Below are 15,923 nucleotides of genomic sequence, written 5' to 3' on the forward strand. Positions count from 1 at the left end.
GGATGAGTTAATACTGATGGACTCTTTACTCTGCAGCCTCTACCATCAGTGTTTCTACCGTCATAATGTCAATATACAGCTATTTTTTACCACAAATACACAACTTACCAACAACAAGCTGAACATTGAACTGTTTCTTCAGTGAGGGAAAGTAGCATCTGTAGACTCCACTATCAGAGAGTGTCAGTGCAGACAGGTTCAGGGAAAGGTCTCCTCGTCTCAGTCTGTCCACGGACACTGACGTTCTTCCTTTGTACCATGGATTCTGGTCGTCTAAAAGGTTTTTACCTTCATGCCACACATGGACAAATCTTTGTTCCAGGTCAGGTCTCCCCCACTCCACACTGCTGAAAACAGCATCCCCTGCAGGTTCAAGGTGGCATGGCAGGATAACCTCTTCACCTACTAATGCTGTTATTGTGTGAGACGGTCCAACAACCAGAGACTGACCTGAAGAGACAAAAGGTTTTCACTTTTCATCGCTGTATTTTTTACTTTTACACTCAGAAAGTATGAGTAATACTTACCTCTGCAAGATTCAGTCAACAAAAGGAGCATCAACATGTTCTGTAAAACCAAAACACTGAATGTCCAGCACTTTGGTTTGAAGAAGAATCCATCCATTCTGCAGAACATCCTAAAAACAGGTTTAGAAGTGAGCCAAACGCTCTCAGCTGAGAACAGAAATACAGTACATCCCCGGGTTAACGGGTTAGTTTATTTCTGTTTTCCTCTGCTATCATGTCCTGTGTTTGTGTTTTACTTGTTCTTGTCCTCAGTTTCTGGTCTTGTGCTCTTTGTTCCTTGTTTCCCTCCTGTCTGATGACCTGATGTGTCTCACCTGTGTCTCACCTGTGTCTTGTTAACTCCACCCCCTGTTCAGTATATAATGTCTGTCTTCCCCTCATGCTGGGCCAGTTCGTCTTGTAGTTTTGTCCCTATGTCATCTTGTTCCCAGCGTCTGTGTTCCAGCATTTTTGTGACTTTTTGAATTGTAGTTTTTGACTCCCGTGTACCGAACCCTGCGTACAATTAAATGGATTTTTGAAACTGCCTTTTGCCCTGGAGTCGTACGTTTCGGTCTCTTCCTCTGACTCGTGACAGTATATTTATCTCACATCACATGCAGGCCAGATGATTTTACCACATTAACATGGACTAAATGATCCTTACAAGGTTTTATTGGGTCATAACATTTCGACCAGAGATTTGCTTCAGTTGATTTTATATAAGAAGTCATCCATGCTTCTATTTTCTGACCTCGAAGAGCAGGAAACTCAAAGTCTGCCGAAACAAATGTGATTTAAAAGATTTAAAAATGACTTAATCAAACAGTGAGAGGGTCACTCCTTCAACTCCTTACACTCTCTGTTTCTTCAATGTTTCCTGATTGGACTGGGCAACGTTTCACTTTATAAAGTTCAACTGAAAATATGTTCAAATTAATAGTCATGAAATAACTGAAGATTGAAACCAGGAAGCGTCAAATGTGTATCATCTAAACAGAACAAATGTTAGCCCACAGTCTGGATCTGTAAACACTTCTCTTCATCTCCATTATATTCAATGAGCGATTCTTTAATATGAAGGCTGTGAAGCTTAAATGTTTTTATTAAAAACTGAGAGAAAAGACACCTACCTGTTACTCTCCGTGTCCAATCTCTCCCTCGTCTATAAAATGTATGACGCTGTATAAAGATGAAATAAAGTGAACTTTGACCTCAGGAAGGTGTGGTCTCTTTTACAGCTGTCTCTAACTGATCTCTTTGGGCCTTTCTCACTTCTCTTATTTGCACCGAGTGTCCTCCGAGTTGTCTCCTCCACTTGCGTCTTAGTCCCGCCCACCAGAGATGCACGGAGGAAACGAAGCCGAGGAGAGAGGACCGAGGAAATCAGCTTTAAGACACATGAGACGTCGTTTCCTCGACAGCGTCACATGACGCCACATCAGCTGATCACGTTCAGCTGTCAATCAGCCGAACAGCTGTTTATGTCCACACACACACACACACACACACACACACACACACACACACTGTATTATTTCTAATCAAACACACACACACTGTATTATTTCTAATCAAACACACACACACTGTATTATTTCTAATCAAACACACACACTGTATTATTTCTAATCAAACACACACACTGTATTATTACTAATCAAACACACACACTGTATTATTTCTAATCAAACACACACACTGTATTATTTCTAATCAAACACACACACACTGTATTATTACTAATCAAACACACACACTGTATTATTACTAATCAAACACACACACTGTATTATTACTAATCAAACACACACACTGTATTATTTCTAATCAAACACACACACACTGTATTATTTCTAATCAAACACACACACTGTATTATTTCTAATCAAACACACACACTGTATTATTTCTAATCAAACACACACACACTGTATTATTACTAATCAAACACACACACTGTATTATTTCTAATCAAACACACACACTGTATTATTTCTAATCAAACACACACACACTGTATTATTTCTAATCAAACACACACACTGTATTATTTCTAATCAAACACACTGTATTATTACTAATCAAACACACACACACTGTATTATTACTAATCAAACACACACACTGTATTATTTGTAATCACACACACACACTGTATTATTACTAATCAAACACACACACACTGTATTATTTCTAATCAAACACACACACTGTATTATTACTAATCACACACACACACACTGTATTATTACTAATCAAACACACACACTGTATTATTTCTAATCAAACACACACACTGTATTATTACTAATCAAACACACACACTGTATTATTTCTAATCAAACACACACTGTATTATTACTAATCAAACACACACACACTGTATTATTACTAATCAAACACACACACTGTATTATTACTAATCAAACACACACACTGTATTATTACTAATCAAACACACACTGTATTATTACTAATCAAACACACACACTGTATTATTTCTAATCAAACACACACACACACACTGTATTATTACTAATCAAACACACACACTGTATTATTTCTAATCAAACACACACACTGTATTATTACTAATCAAACACACACACTGTATTATTTCTAATCAAACACACACTGTATTATTACTAATCAAACACACACACACTGTATTATTACTAATCAAACACACACACTGTATTATTACTAATCAAACACACACACTGTATTATTACTAATCAAACACACACACTGTATTATTACTAATCAAACACACACACTGTGTTATTTCTAATCAAACACACACACACACACTGTATTATTTCTAATCAAACACACACACTGTATTATTTCTAATCAAACACACACACACTGTATTATTTCTAATCAAACACACACACTGTATTATTTCTAATCAAACACACACACTGTATTATTTCTAATCAAACACACACACACTGTATTATTACTAATCAAACACACACACTGTATTATTTCTAATCAAACACACACACTGTATTATTTCTAATCAAACACACACACACTGTATTATTTCTAATCAAACACACACACTGTATTATTTCTAATCAAACACACTGTATTATTACTAATCAAACACACACACACTGTATTATTACTAATCAAACACACACACTGTATTATTTGTAATCACACACACACACTGTATTATTACTAATCAAACACACACACACTGTATTATTTCTAATCAAACACACACACTGTATTATTACTAATCACACACACACACACTGTATTATTACTAATCAAACACACACACTGTATTATTTCTAATCAAACACACACACTGTATTATTACTAATCAAACACACACTGTATTATTTCTAATCAAACACACACTGTATTATTACTAATCAAACACACACACTGTATTATTTCTAATCAAACACACACACTGTATTATTACTAATCAAACACACACACTGTATTATTTCTAATCAAACACACACTGTATTATTTCTAATCAAACACACACACACTGTATTATTACTAATCAAACACACACACTGTATTATTACTAATCAAACACACACACTGTATTATTACTAATCAAACACACACACTGTATTATTACTAATCAAACACACACACTGTATTATTTCTAATCAAACACACACACACACACTGTATTATTTCTAATCAAACACACACACTGTATTATTTCTAATCAAACCCACACACTGTATTATTTCTAATCAAACACACACACTGTATTATTTCTAATCACACACACACACTGTATTATTTCTAATCACACACACACACTGTATTATTTCTAATCAAACACACACACTGTATTATTTCTAATCAAACACACACACTGTATTATTTCTAATCAAACACACACACACTGTATTATTTCTAATCAAACACACACACTGTATTATTACTAATCAAACACACACACTGTATTATTTCTAATCAAACACACACTGTATTATTTCTAATCAAACACACACACACTGTATTATTACTAATCAAACACACACTGTATTATTACTAATCAAACACACACACTGTATTATTTCTAATCAAACACACACTGTATTATTACTAATCAAACACACACACTGTATTATTACTAATCAAACACACACACTGTATTATTTCTAATCAAACACACACACACTGTATTATTTCTAATCAAACACACACACTGTATTATTTCTAATCAAACACACACACACTGTATTATTTCTAATCACACACACACACTGTATTATTTCTAATCAAACACACACACTGTATTATTTCTAATCAAACACACACACACTGTATTATTACTAATCACACACACACACTGTATTATTTCTAATCAAACACACACACTGTATTATTACTAATCAAACACAGTTACAGTGTTTCTTGATAACAAACACCTGAAGAACAACCTGCAGTCTGTTTCAAACCAAAAGGACAGTTTCTACTGACTCAAAGATTTCATTTTGAATTGTCTATAATTATTGATTATTATTAATCAGTTTGGACTGAACCTAGCCTGTATTTAGACAACCAACTCTGTATTTTATAAACACAGATATTTATGTGTCAGGATACTGAAAATGATTGATTAGAATCTAAATGATGAAACTTTGTGAAGATCAATAAGTGAGAAGATAAAACGGACTCCTCTTCGTCAGACTCTTTTTAATGGCAGCTCATCACAGAGCGACTCTTTACAAACTCACTGATGTTCATCATCTGTTTAAATGTCCCACGCTCCGTTTAGCCTCTTTTTAATCTCCCTCTTTTCTCCCCTATTAAACTCTGTTTCACTGAAGTCTGATCCTGTGCAGCGTCCAATCACTGACTGATATACGAGAAGGGGGCGTGTCTGTCAGTGAAAAGACTTCCGTGAAGTCAGCTCTCGTGTCTCCTCGGTCATCGCTCCTCGGATCAGCCTCCTCTCTCCTCCATCCTCTCTCCTCCGTTCGCTAAAAGAGCTTTGGGACGATCCTCAACATGGCGGCTTTGGAACTACTTCCAGTTCGGCCGAGGACCGAGGAGACTGCAAATAAGGAAAGTGAGACGTACCCTTTGTCTCCACACATTAGTATCTAGGGATCTGTTTTATGATCTCAGATGGTAAATGAGTAACTGTATGTAACCGCTTGGTGACAAATATAACATGATTCAGTTCATCAATGATTATAATCTAATTCTATTAATGACATTAATTAATTTTTACCCCAGTTTGTGATTTGAAAGGTTTTAAATACCAAGGTGTGTCTAAGAGGAAGTCCCCAAGAGTTTATTGTTTTATAAAGTGAAGAAATAAAATGCAAGTTTTTGATTCTGATTCAGACATTTTTATTACATCATTATTAAGGATCAACAAGTGTTTATCTGGATACAGGAGTTTATTTTTCTGACTCTCTTGACTACAGACACAAGAAATTACAATAAAGTGAAGGTAAAACTGTCGAACTCCGTCACTTACAATAAGACTTCATGAACCATCATGTGAAGAATATGTAAACTGTCATTTCACCTAATGTTATCATTTAGCTTATTTGGCATCTTGGCAGCAGTAGCTCAGTCTGCAGAGACTTGGGCTGGGACTGTAGAGTCACCAGTTCAAGTCCCAGCATGGACCAAGTCCAGAAATAGGTCTGGTAGCTGGAGAGGTGCCAGTCCTCTTCCTGAGCACTGTCAAGGTGCCCTTCAGCAAGGCACCAAACCACAAAAAAAGCTCTGGGGCACTTGCTGGAGGCAGCCCCTTCCCCCTTTAATGCCTCTCTATAGGACCCTCTCGTGGGATTAATACAGTATAATTTATTATGTTCAAGCAGCAGGAATAACATCTGTCATTGATTTAAAGTATCTGTATCACAGACTGAATAACCTTTAATCTAATAAACCTTTTTATTATAAATATTATTCATCACGTTGTTCATTTCTCCATTCATGATGAAAACATGATTCACTTACAAAGTGGTCACCATAGTTACTTTTCAATCTTATCCACAAGGTTTTAATGACATGATATAAAGAAATCAAAGTCATAAATCAGCCTGAGTGCAAAGTCTGTTTGTGTCATGGTTTTTCAATCTCTGGATCCTGAATCTCTTCTACCAGTTTGTTTGTGTACAGGGTTGTGAAAAAAAAAAAACAAGTAGTCGCTGTGCATTTCAGACACATACTCTCAAATAGCTCAATAAATTCATCAAAAAACATGAAAAAATGAATTCCTAAAATTTGACCCGAACAATAAATCATCATCAAAAGCAACAAATGTGATTATTATTATTATACAATTATTATTAATTTTATCAGACCTTATGATATCATCAGACATTAAGGAAACATGGTGTGTTGACAAAGGTTGACAGCTGTTTTGGACACTCCTTTGTTCAAGAGTGCTGCTTGTCAACAGGCAATGCAGGCAACCATTTAGGGCCCCGGGCCAATAAGGGGGGGGGGGGGGGGGCAGATTTAAAACCACAGCAGTGGCTCAAAATATGGAAGTTTTAAATGGAGCTCAGCGTAAGTTCAGACAGGAAGACTGGTGTTATTCTTTCATTCATTCACCTCTTCATTAATTCTTAAACCACACCCCCTACCACTACCTGCATCTCTCTCTGGCAAGCAGGTGATCATGGGCGTGTATCATCCTGGAATTAACCAACCAGACTCTGCCACAAACTTTCTCTACCAATCAATGGCTTGCTGTCAATAGTTTAAAAACTCTCTCTCTTCCAGTCATCATGTAGCTGCAGGCATATGCCGCAACCCTCCTCCACCCCAGTCACCTCCTTCCAGCTCAGCAGAGTCCAGGCCCCGGCTGAAACCCACTCCTCTTCTCAGCCTCCATCCTTTTCACCACCACCAGTGTCTAGACTCCACAGGGGGGCATCCTATCCCGCGTCGGCCTCACTACCCCTCGGAGCTCATGAAGTCGTCATGACGGAGTCTAGCCCCCAAAAGACTTTGCACATTTCATTCTACAATTGTTGCACATTTCATTGTAATAAATAATTGTTCATTCTTTTTTTTTTTTTTTTTTACTTTTTTTATTGGTTTTTTATAAGTGCAGAACATAAAATACAAGACATACATAATGGACATGCAAAAATGTAAAGTAAATAAGAGTGATTAAAGGCTGCAATAGCGTTGACAATTATACAAATGGAAAAACTAACAATCGGAAAATAAATTTTAAGAATAATAATAATAAAATAAACAACAAAGAGAAGACAAACAAGAAAAAACAAACAAACAAGCATCAGCATGTTACAAAGTAAGTTTAGGACAGCTCTATAACATAAATGTCGTCTAAGATGCCGTTCTGGAGGGTTCAAGCGCAATGCGAGGCGGCGTGAGGGGGGGATCTATTGGAGGTAGTCTGCCATTTATCCAAGAGAGGCTTCCATGTTTTCATAAAAGCATTTTCTCTGTTAGCCAGTTTGTAGCGTAATCTCTCCAGGTGCAAAATATTCCCCAATTCTCTGAGCCATTGTTGGAATGAAGGACCTGCTTCCGATTTCCACATTTGTAAGATAAGGCGTTTAGCCAACAATGTGCATAAGGAGATTGCTTGGCCTAAATATTTATCAACGCATGGGTTTGAGTCTACTGAACCGAAGATAGCAAGAAATGGGTCTGGGGTAATAATTTTGTTAAATGCCTTTGATATGTAGTCAAACACAAGGGTCCAGAAGGAGGCTAATTTAGGACAGGACCAAAACTGGTGGGCAAGTGTTCCGGTGTATTGTTTGCATTTGTCGCATAGCGGGGAAGTGTTAGGGTATATGGCATGGAGTCTTGCTTTGGGGTAGTGTAGTCTGTGTACCACTTTGAATTGTATCAAGGTGTGTCTAGCGTTAACAGAGCTGAGGTGTATGTTCGAAAGGGTCCTCTCCCATAACTCTGCTGAGATTGCAGCATTCAGTTCAAGTTCCCATTGAGTTTTCAGTTTGTCATTAGGTAATTTTACATGGGATTGTAGAACATGATAAAAAAAGGAAACTGATCCTTTTGCCCCGGGTTCATGTTTGAGAATGCTGTCCAGCATGGCATGTGCAGGTTTGTGCTTATAATTTGTGCAATGGGTTCTCAAAAAATTTCTGATTTGCAGGTATCTGTAGAAATGTGTTGCTGATACGCCATGCAGCTCTTGATGTTGTTGAAAAGACATAAATTTGCCACCATGGTATAAATCTTTAATAGTAACAATGTTTTTGTCCTTCCACTTAAGAAAGGTTGGGTCTGTCAGGGCTGGAGAGAAGGCATGATTATGGCAAATTGGGCTATCTGTGTATACCTTGGGTAGGTTGAGAAATGCCTGCACATGTTTCCAAATTTTAAGAGAATGGAGAACAACTGGGTTTTTTATATGTACTGGTATTTTGATCTTATCAGGGTTATTCAAAAGTGCTGGAAGAGAGGTTCTACCACATGAAGCTAGTTCCATTTGGAGCCATGAGGGTCTACTCGCTTGTGGGTCGTTTGCAGACAAACAATTGCGCCAAAAGGATAGCACATTCAGGTTGGCTGCCCAATAATAAAATTTAAACTGAGGTAGGCTGAAGCCTCCTTCTCGTTTATATTTACACAGGTGGTTTTTGGAAATTCTGGCTATTTTGTTATTCCACAAGAAGGGTGTGACAATAGAGTCCAGCATTTTGAAATAAAAGAGGGGGATACATACTGGGATGCACTGAAAGACATATAAGAGTCTTGGGAGAAATACCATCTTTATGGCATTAATACGGCCAACCATAGAGATAGGGAGTGTATTCCAAAATTCGATGTTACGTTTCAATTGTGTAATCTTACATTCCCAATTGGTCTTCAAGAGTTTCCCGTGGTCTCGTGTGGCTATTATGCCGAGGTATTTAAGCTGTTCACTTTCTAATTTAAAAGGCGTGGAGCGCAGGAAGTCAAGGTCTACTTTTTCAGATATCGGCATCAGTTCACTCTTTCTGAAGTTTATTTTGTATCCTGAAAATGTTCCGAACATATCAATTAATTGTAATAACGGAGGAATTGAAGATTTTGGGTGAGACAAAAATAAAATTACGTCATCTGCAAAAAGAGATAAGGAATGCGATGTGTTATGAACCTGAATTGGAGCAATATCATGACTGGCTCTGATTTGACAGGCTAGAGCTTCAATTGACATATTGAAGAGGTATGGGGAACAAGAGCAGCCCTGACGGACACCTCTCTGGAGCTGGAATGGTTTTGACAACTCTCCATTTGTAATTATGGAAGCTTGAGGATGGGCATAAATAATACTTATCCAATGGATAAATTTTTTACCGAAGCCAAAGTGTTGTAGGGTGGAAAGCATATACTTCCATTCTATGTGGTCGAAAGCCTTTTCTGCGTCCAGGGCAATTACTACTGATTCCTCTTCGTGTTTATGGTACATAATGTTAAAGAGGCGGCGCAGGTTGGAGTATATGTGTCGACCAGGAGTAAATCCTGTTTGGTCCGGATGTATAATTGAGGCCATGTGTCTGGAAAGCCGGTTCGCAAGCACCTTACTAAATATCTTCATCTCCATTTGTAGCAAGGAGATTGGGCGGTATGAGGACATTTCCAGTGAGTCTCTGTCTTTTTTTAAAATAAGTGTAATATTGGCATTGTATAATGAGGGGGGTAGTTGAGATGTTTCTTTTGAGTGATTGAACATGCGCAGAAGTAGTGGAGCAACAGTAGATAAGCAGGTCTTATAGAACTCAATGACAAATCCGTCAGGGCCGGCAGCTTTGTTATTTGGAAATTGGGATATGGCAGTTTTAACTTCATTTAAGGTAATCTCAGCATCCAACATCTTAACTGCTTCTTCGTTTAATGTGGGAAGGTGGCTGTTTTCTAGAAATTGATTCATGGTTTGGGTGTCAGTGGGTTTGCTTTTGGACTGGTACAAATCTTCATAAAATTGTGCAAAGCACTCGTTAATTTCAGCCGGATCTGTTGTAAGTTTGCCATTCTTGTTTTTGATCTTATGGATGGCTCGGCTTGCTTGAGACTGACGCAGCTGTCTCGCTAATAATCTGTGAGGTTTGTCTCCCAGCTCGAAATATTGCTGTTGAGTTTTGAAAAGCATTACGCCAACTCGATGGGATAGGATGGAGTTATATTCAAATCTTAATTTAGTAATTGACTCGAGTGTGGCATCACTCTGATTGGATTTATACAAATTTTCTAAAGTAAATATTTTGCGCTCTATTTCTTTAAGTCGATTGTTTTCTTTTCTCTTCTTATTGACTTCGTAGGATATAATATGGCCCCTCATGACAACTTTTAAGGATTCCCACAAAACAGAGTCGTTTACCTCACCAGTATCGTTTTCTGCGAGGAAGTGGGAAATGTGTATTTTTAAGTATTCAGTAAACTCTCTATCAGATAGCAGTGTGGGATCGAGACGCCATTGCCGACACTGCGTTTTCTGCCCTTCGACTTTTAATACTAATGCTAGAACTGAGTGGTCTGAAATTAAAGCGGGCTGATATGTTACTTTTTCCACATAAGATAACAATTTGGAATCTAACAGAAAATAGTCAATACGGGAATAAGATTTATGGACTGGGGAGAAGAAGGAATAGTCTCTGTCTTTAGGGTGAGTGAGTCGCCATATGTCAACACAATTTAGATTATTCATTAGCGTGTTCAGGAGGATACTTGAGTTTGACTTCTGGAGAGATTTTGATTGTTGTTTATCTAGGAGTGGGTCGAGTGTGCAGTTGAAGTCCCCGCCAATGATCACATTAGTATCTGTGAGATTCGGGATAGCATTAAAGACCTTCTGGAAGAACTGGGGGTCATCGAAATTAGGTGCATAAATATTTACAAAAGTAACAGGTAAAGAATGTAATTTGCCGGAGACTATCAGAAACCTGCCGTTGGGGTCGCAAATGGTAGAAGAGAGTGTGAATGGGATGTTTTTTCTGAATAGGATTGCAACCCCTCTAGCTTTGGTATTAAAATTGGCTTGATATATTTGGTCTACCCAGCTGACTCTAAGTCTGCCTTTAGCATTCTGTTTAATGTGCGTTTCTTGTAAAAACACAATATCTGCGGATAGTGACTTAAGGTGTGAGAACACTTTGGCTCTCTTATTAACATGACCCAATCCTCTCACATTCCAGCTTAAGATATTGTAGCCCCCCACATGCGCTTGCCCTTCAACTGGGTGTGACCTTGTCGCATGTTTTGGCAAAGACAGCTGATGCAAAAATAAACTTTAGTGACATAAACTCGAACAAAGGAAAAATACATAAACAAACAGAGAAGGGGCTACAATCCCAAACACTGTAGCCAAAACACTTACCCCGCCCACGGAGCCGCGGGCGCACCGGACCCCCAGGAGGGGACCCGAAAGCCCAGGCCCCGCTCTCCAATTCTGCCCCAGGAACAGGAGCCGACAGGAGATTAATGGATGTCTCTAACTTCCGGGAGAGCCTGGCTAAGAGCTCCATCCCGCCTAACTCGTGAGGGGAGAGCCCCTGAACTTACAATACTGACCATGTATAAGTAACAATAACTTGGGTACTAAGGGCATGTGGGAATCAAGCCACAGAAATGCGTATGCATAATTACGTACACATACATTCCCCCATATGTATACACATATACCCGCGCATTCACACTGAAATCACTGAAATAAAACAAGATGACAGGGCGAAGTTAATGGCAAAATAATGTCACGCAAGGCAGTACAACATCCGGGCGCGCAACAGTATTAGTAGAGGAATTGGGAGCTACGATCAATGGCAAAGCATTTAAGTGTTTTACCCTTAGCCACAGAACAGTATTTCAGATAGAGATCACAGCATGATACAGGGAGTTGTTTCAGGAAGATGTATCCCCTACAGCGAGTAACAGTGTGGAAATTACCTTAGCAGTCGTCGGATCAAGGTGACTGTTCAGAGTCCAAATAAGTCTAAAAGAAAGAACCCCACCGGGGTTAGGTCCGCTGTGAAAAGGTGGGTTAATTCTCCGTTGATTGCTGGAATTTCGATTAAAGTTCCGATCGGTACCAGCCCGATCGCAGAGAGCAGGCTGGAGATAGTCGTTCGGCTTGCCGCAGCCCGTCACCGATCCGATCGCTGCACTGGAGGTCTCAGTCCACGGAATAAAGTCAAAGCCTGTCGCGCGTCCAGAGGTCGGCCACCCACAACTGAAGTCCCATCGTTTTTCAGCGATGTCCCGTGGTGAAATGTTGAACTCAGTCGGAGCTCATGTGCTTGGTAAAAAATTGTTCAGCCTCTTCTGGGGTGTGGAACTTGGGCTCCACCTGTTGATGTGTTAGGCACAGGACGGCCGGGTAGCGCAGTGAAAACTTGATTCCCCTCTGGTACAGCTTGGATTTGATGGGGTTAAAAGTGGCACGCTTCTTGGCGAGGGCCGTGCTTAAATCAGGAAAAATGAAAATCTTGTTACCTTTGTAGATTAGCTGGCCCCTTTTACGGGCAATTGAAAGCACTTGCTCCCTCTCTTGATAACGCAGAAAGCGCATAATAATTGGCCTGGGTCGCGCTCCCTGGGCGGGCATCGCCCTCCAGGCTCGGTGGGCTCTGTCCAGCTCCGGTGGGGTGGTAAAGTTGTCATCCTGGAGGAGGTTGACTAGGAACTTGGACATAAATGCGGTAGCGGCCTTTCCCTCACTGCCCTCTGGAAGTCCTATCACACGAAGGTTGTTGCGACGGGATCGATTCTCAAGGTCCTCCGCCTTCTCTGTCAGCTCCGTGTTCTCGGCTTGAAGTGTAGCCGCTAGCCTCTCCAAGCTAGTTAGCCTGTCGCTGTGGTCGGACAGGGAGACCTCCATATCTGCCAGGCGTGGGTCGTAGTCCTCAATTTTTTTGCGAACAGCGTCAAGGGCGAGCTGGATGGGCGAAAGTGAGGCTTGGATTTCGCTGGAAATGGCTGCCCGGTTTTTCTCCAGCTCGGCTTTAAGCTCGGATATAGTCAAAGGTCCCCCGGAGTCCGCCGCCATGTTAGCCGTGTAGTCGGTTGGCGTTGTGGGGTCCGCAGACGCCACGTTTTTCCCCCTCACTGAGGTCGTTTTGTTCTTGCCCGACATGGTGGAGAGAGAGCCAGTCAACTTCGAACCACAAATCCAATAAAGTTTTACAAGTTTTGGTCGTTCAGAATATATAAGTTTAGGAAATGCTCGGAGCTACTCCCCGCACGTCTGGCTCAACCAAGTGCCATACCGGAAGCCCAATTGTTCATTCTTAATTAAGTCTCTCCTGCTCAACCAGCTCAACTTGTTTTTTAACAGGTTCGACAGCCCCGTCGCTGCAGCCAGTGCCTGTCCCCCCAGCACCCCTCTACACCCCCCCAGCACCCCTCTACACACCCCCTCCCCCCCCCCTCTCACTCCCCCCAACACCTCCACCAGAACAGATACAACCTCCAGAGACAATCCATCCCCCCTCCCCCCCACCATCACCTGAGACCAGGTGAGCAAGGAGCTGAAGAGACTCCGCCCCAGGAAGGCAGCAGGCCCAGACAAGGTGTGTCCCAGGATGCTAAAGGCCTGCTCTGCTGAGCTGGGGGTATTGCACAACATTTCTGGTTTCAATGAAGAGGAAAACATGGCTGCATTTTACGTGTGTTTAATTTCATATCACTGGTGAAACTCATCAGAACAATGACATAATAGCAGTATATATATAACCCACCCCTAAGTTAATCAGAGTTCATTGAGAACTCTGTGTGAACGTCAGGCATCTCGTGGTGCGTTTGTTTTAAGCACCGTCAAAGCTGCAACAGACTCCCGACCGATGAGGCTGACAGAGGGCAGCTCATCACAACTCCAGCTCCAGAGGATACAGTAGTTGTACAGGTCTTCTTATGGTATGTTTCGAAGGTAATAGAACAAGGCAGGAACGTACCTTTCCATCTCTGCCCGCATAAACTTCATGGATTCTTCCCATTTTCCAAAAACTTTTGGGTAGTTTCTCTTCATGTATTAACACCACATCTCCAGGTTTTAATTCCGTGACCTTTTTCACTGGAGAACAGCAGTGTGCAGAACGTAACTCAAGCAGATATTCCTTTTTCCATTTAGTCCAAAATTTGTTCATCAACAACTGTCGGTATTTCCACCTTTTCGTTAGTAGACCTCGGTCTGCGTCAGGGACTGTTGTTGTCATCCCAGCTGATGGGAGCGCAGTGAGACGCTGGCCAATCAGAAAGTGAGAAGGGGTCAGTGGTACAGGTTCTTCGCTGCTGGTGTGGGTAAAAGTAATAGGACGTGAATTAACAACTGCTTCCACTTCTGTCAAAACTGTTGCGATCTCTTCATACCTCAGGGCCGCTTTTCCCATCACTTTGCGCAGGCAGGTCTTCACAGACCTCACCATTCTCTCCCACATGCCACCCCACCAAGCAGCTCTTTCTGCAATAAACTTCCAAGTGATTCGGTTTTTAGCGAAGAATTCCTGCACATCTTTTGAGGACAGGGAATTCCATAATACTTTTAACTCCTTATGAGCTCGTTTGAACGTTTTTGCATTGTCAGAATATATGATTTTACATAATCCTCTGCGTGACACAAACCGTCTGAAAGCCAGCATAAACGTTTCTGTTGTCAAATCAGTCACTAATTCCAGATGAATAGCTCTGGTGACTCCACAGGTGAAAAGAGCTATGTAGACCTTGTTTTGACATTTAGTGTACAGAGGCCCGGCAAAATCCACACCTGTTATTTCAAACGGAGGCGCTTCCTCGATGCGCTGCACAGGTAAGGGAGCTGAGATCGGTTGAGCAGGTTTAACTTTATATTTCCGACAGATCAAGCATGCATGCTTTTTTGTCAGCTGTCTTCCTTTAATTAACCAGAAGCGCTCTCTCACCTGGTTGAGGGTGTCCTGTAGCCCAGAATGCAGCACTTGCTGATGACAGTTTTTTATGATCAACTCAGATAATGTTGAATTTGCCGGGAGGATACAGGGGTGCTTTTGCTCAAACTTTAATCCGGACATTTGTAATCTGCCTCCCACTCTCAACACTCCTTTTTCATCCAAAAAGGGGCTTAAAGGCTTGATTTTTGACTGAAAGTTTACTTCTAGCCCTTTCTTCAACTGAGCAATTTCCTGAGAGAAACTTTGATTCTGTGTCACATGGATCCAGTAAACCTCTGCGTCCCCGATCTCCTCAGCTGTTAAAGCTCCTGTGCGTCTTGGTTGTGTTCTGGTGTTATGAATGAATCGTAGGACCCAGGCAGTTATATGTAACACTTTGTTCACGTCACTGTGGTTTGTTAACTCCAATATTTCTCTTTTAGCTGGACTGTCAGTATTGGTCAAACTGGTAATGTCCACAACAGTTAGATTTGCTTTTACAGCATCATCATCTTCATGTGGCTCGGCGTCATTGTGACAGTAATTCATTTCTCTCTCTTTGATCCACTCTGGACCT

General features: G+C 40.6%; 2 protein-coding genes across 2 annotated transcripts in view; one reads left to right on the top strand and one right to left on the bottom strand.

Annotated features, from left to right (window-relative positions):
• LOC306835074 (butyrophilin subfamily 2 member A1-like) overlaps nucleotides 1–1,132 on the bottom strand; it is a 39,231-nt gene extending 38,099 nt beyond the window's left edge. The window contains exons 1-3 of the mRNA XM_079361483.1: nucleotides 764–1,132; nucleotides 528–637; nucleotides 109–450 (exon numbers count right to left, since the gene is read on the bottom strand). Coding sequence (XP_079217609.1) covers nucleotides 109–450; nucleotides 528–636 — 451 coding nt within the window. The 5' untranslated portion in view covers nucleotide 637; nucleotides 764–1,132. The remainder of the gene's footprint in view (nucleotides 1–108; nucleotides 451–527; nucleotides 638–763) is intronic.
• Nucleotides 1–15,923, top strand: part of LOC306835073 (NLR family CARD domain-containing protein 3-like) — a 276,939-nt gene that overhangs the window by 229,720 nt on the left and 31,296 nt on the right. The window lies entirely within an intron of this gene.

This window comes from Symphodus melops (assembly GCF_947650265.1).
Source record: "Symphodus melops genome assembly, chromosome: 14".
In the NCBI taxonomy this organism is placed as follows: Eukaryota; Metazoa; Chordata; class Actinopteri; order Labriformes; family Labridae; genus Symphodus; species Symphodus melops.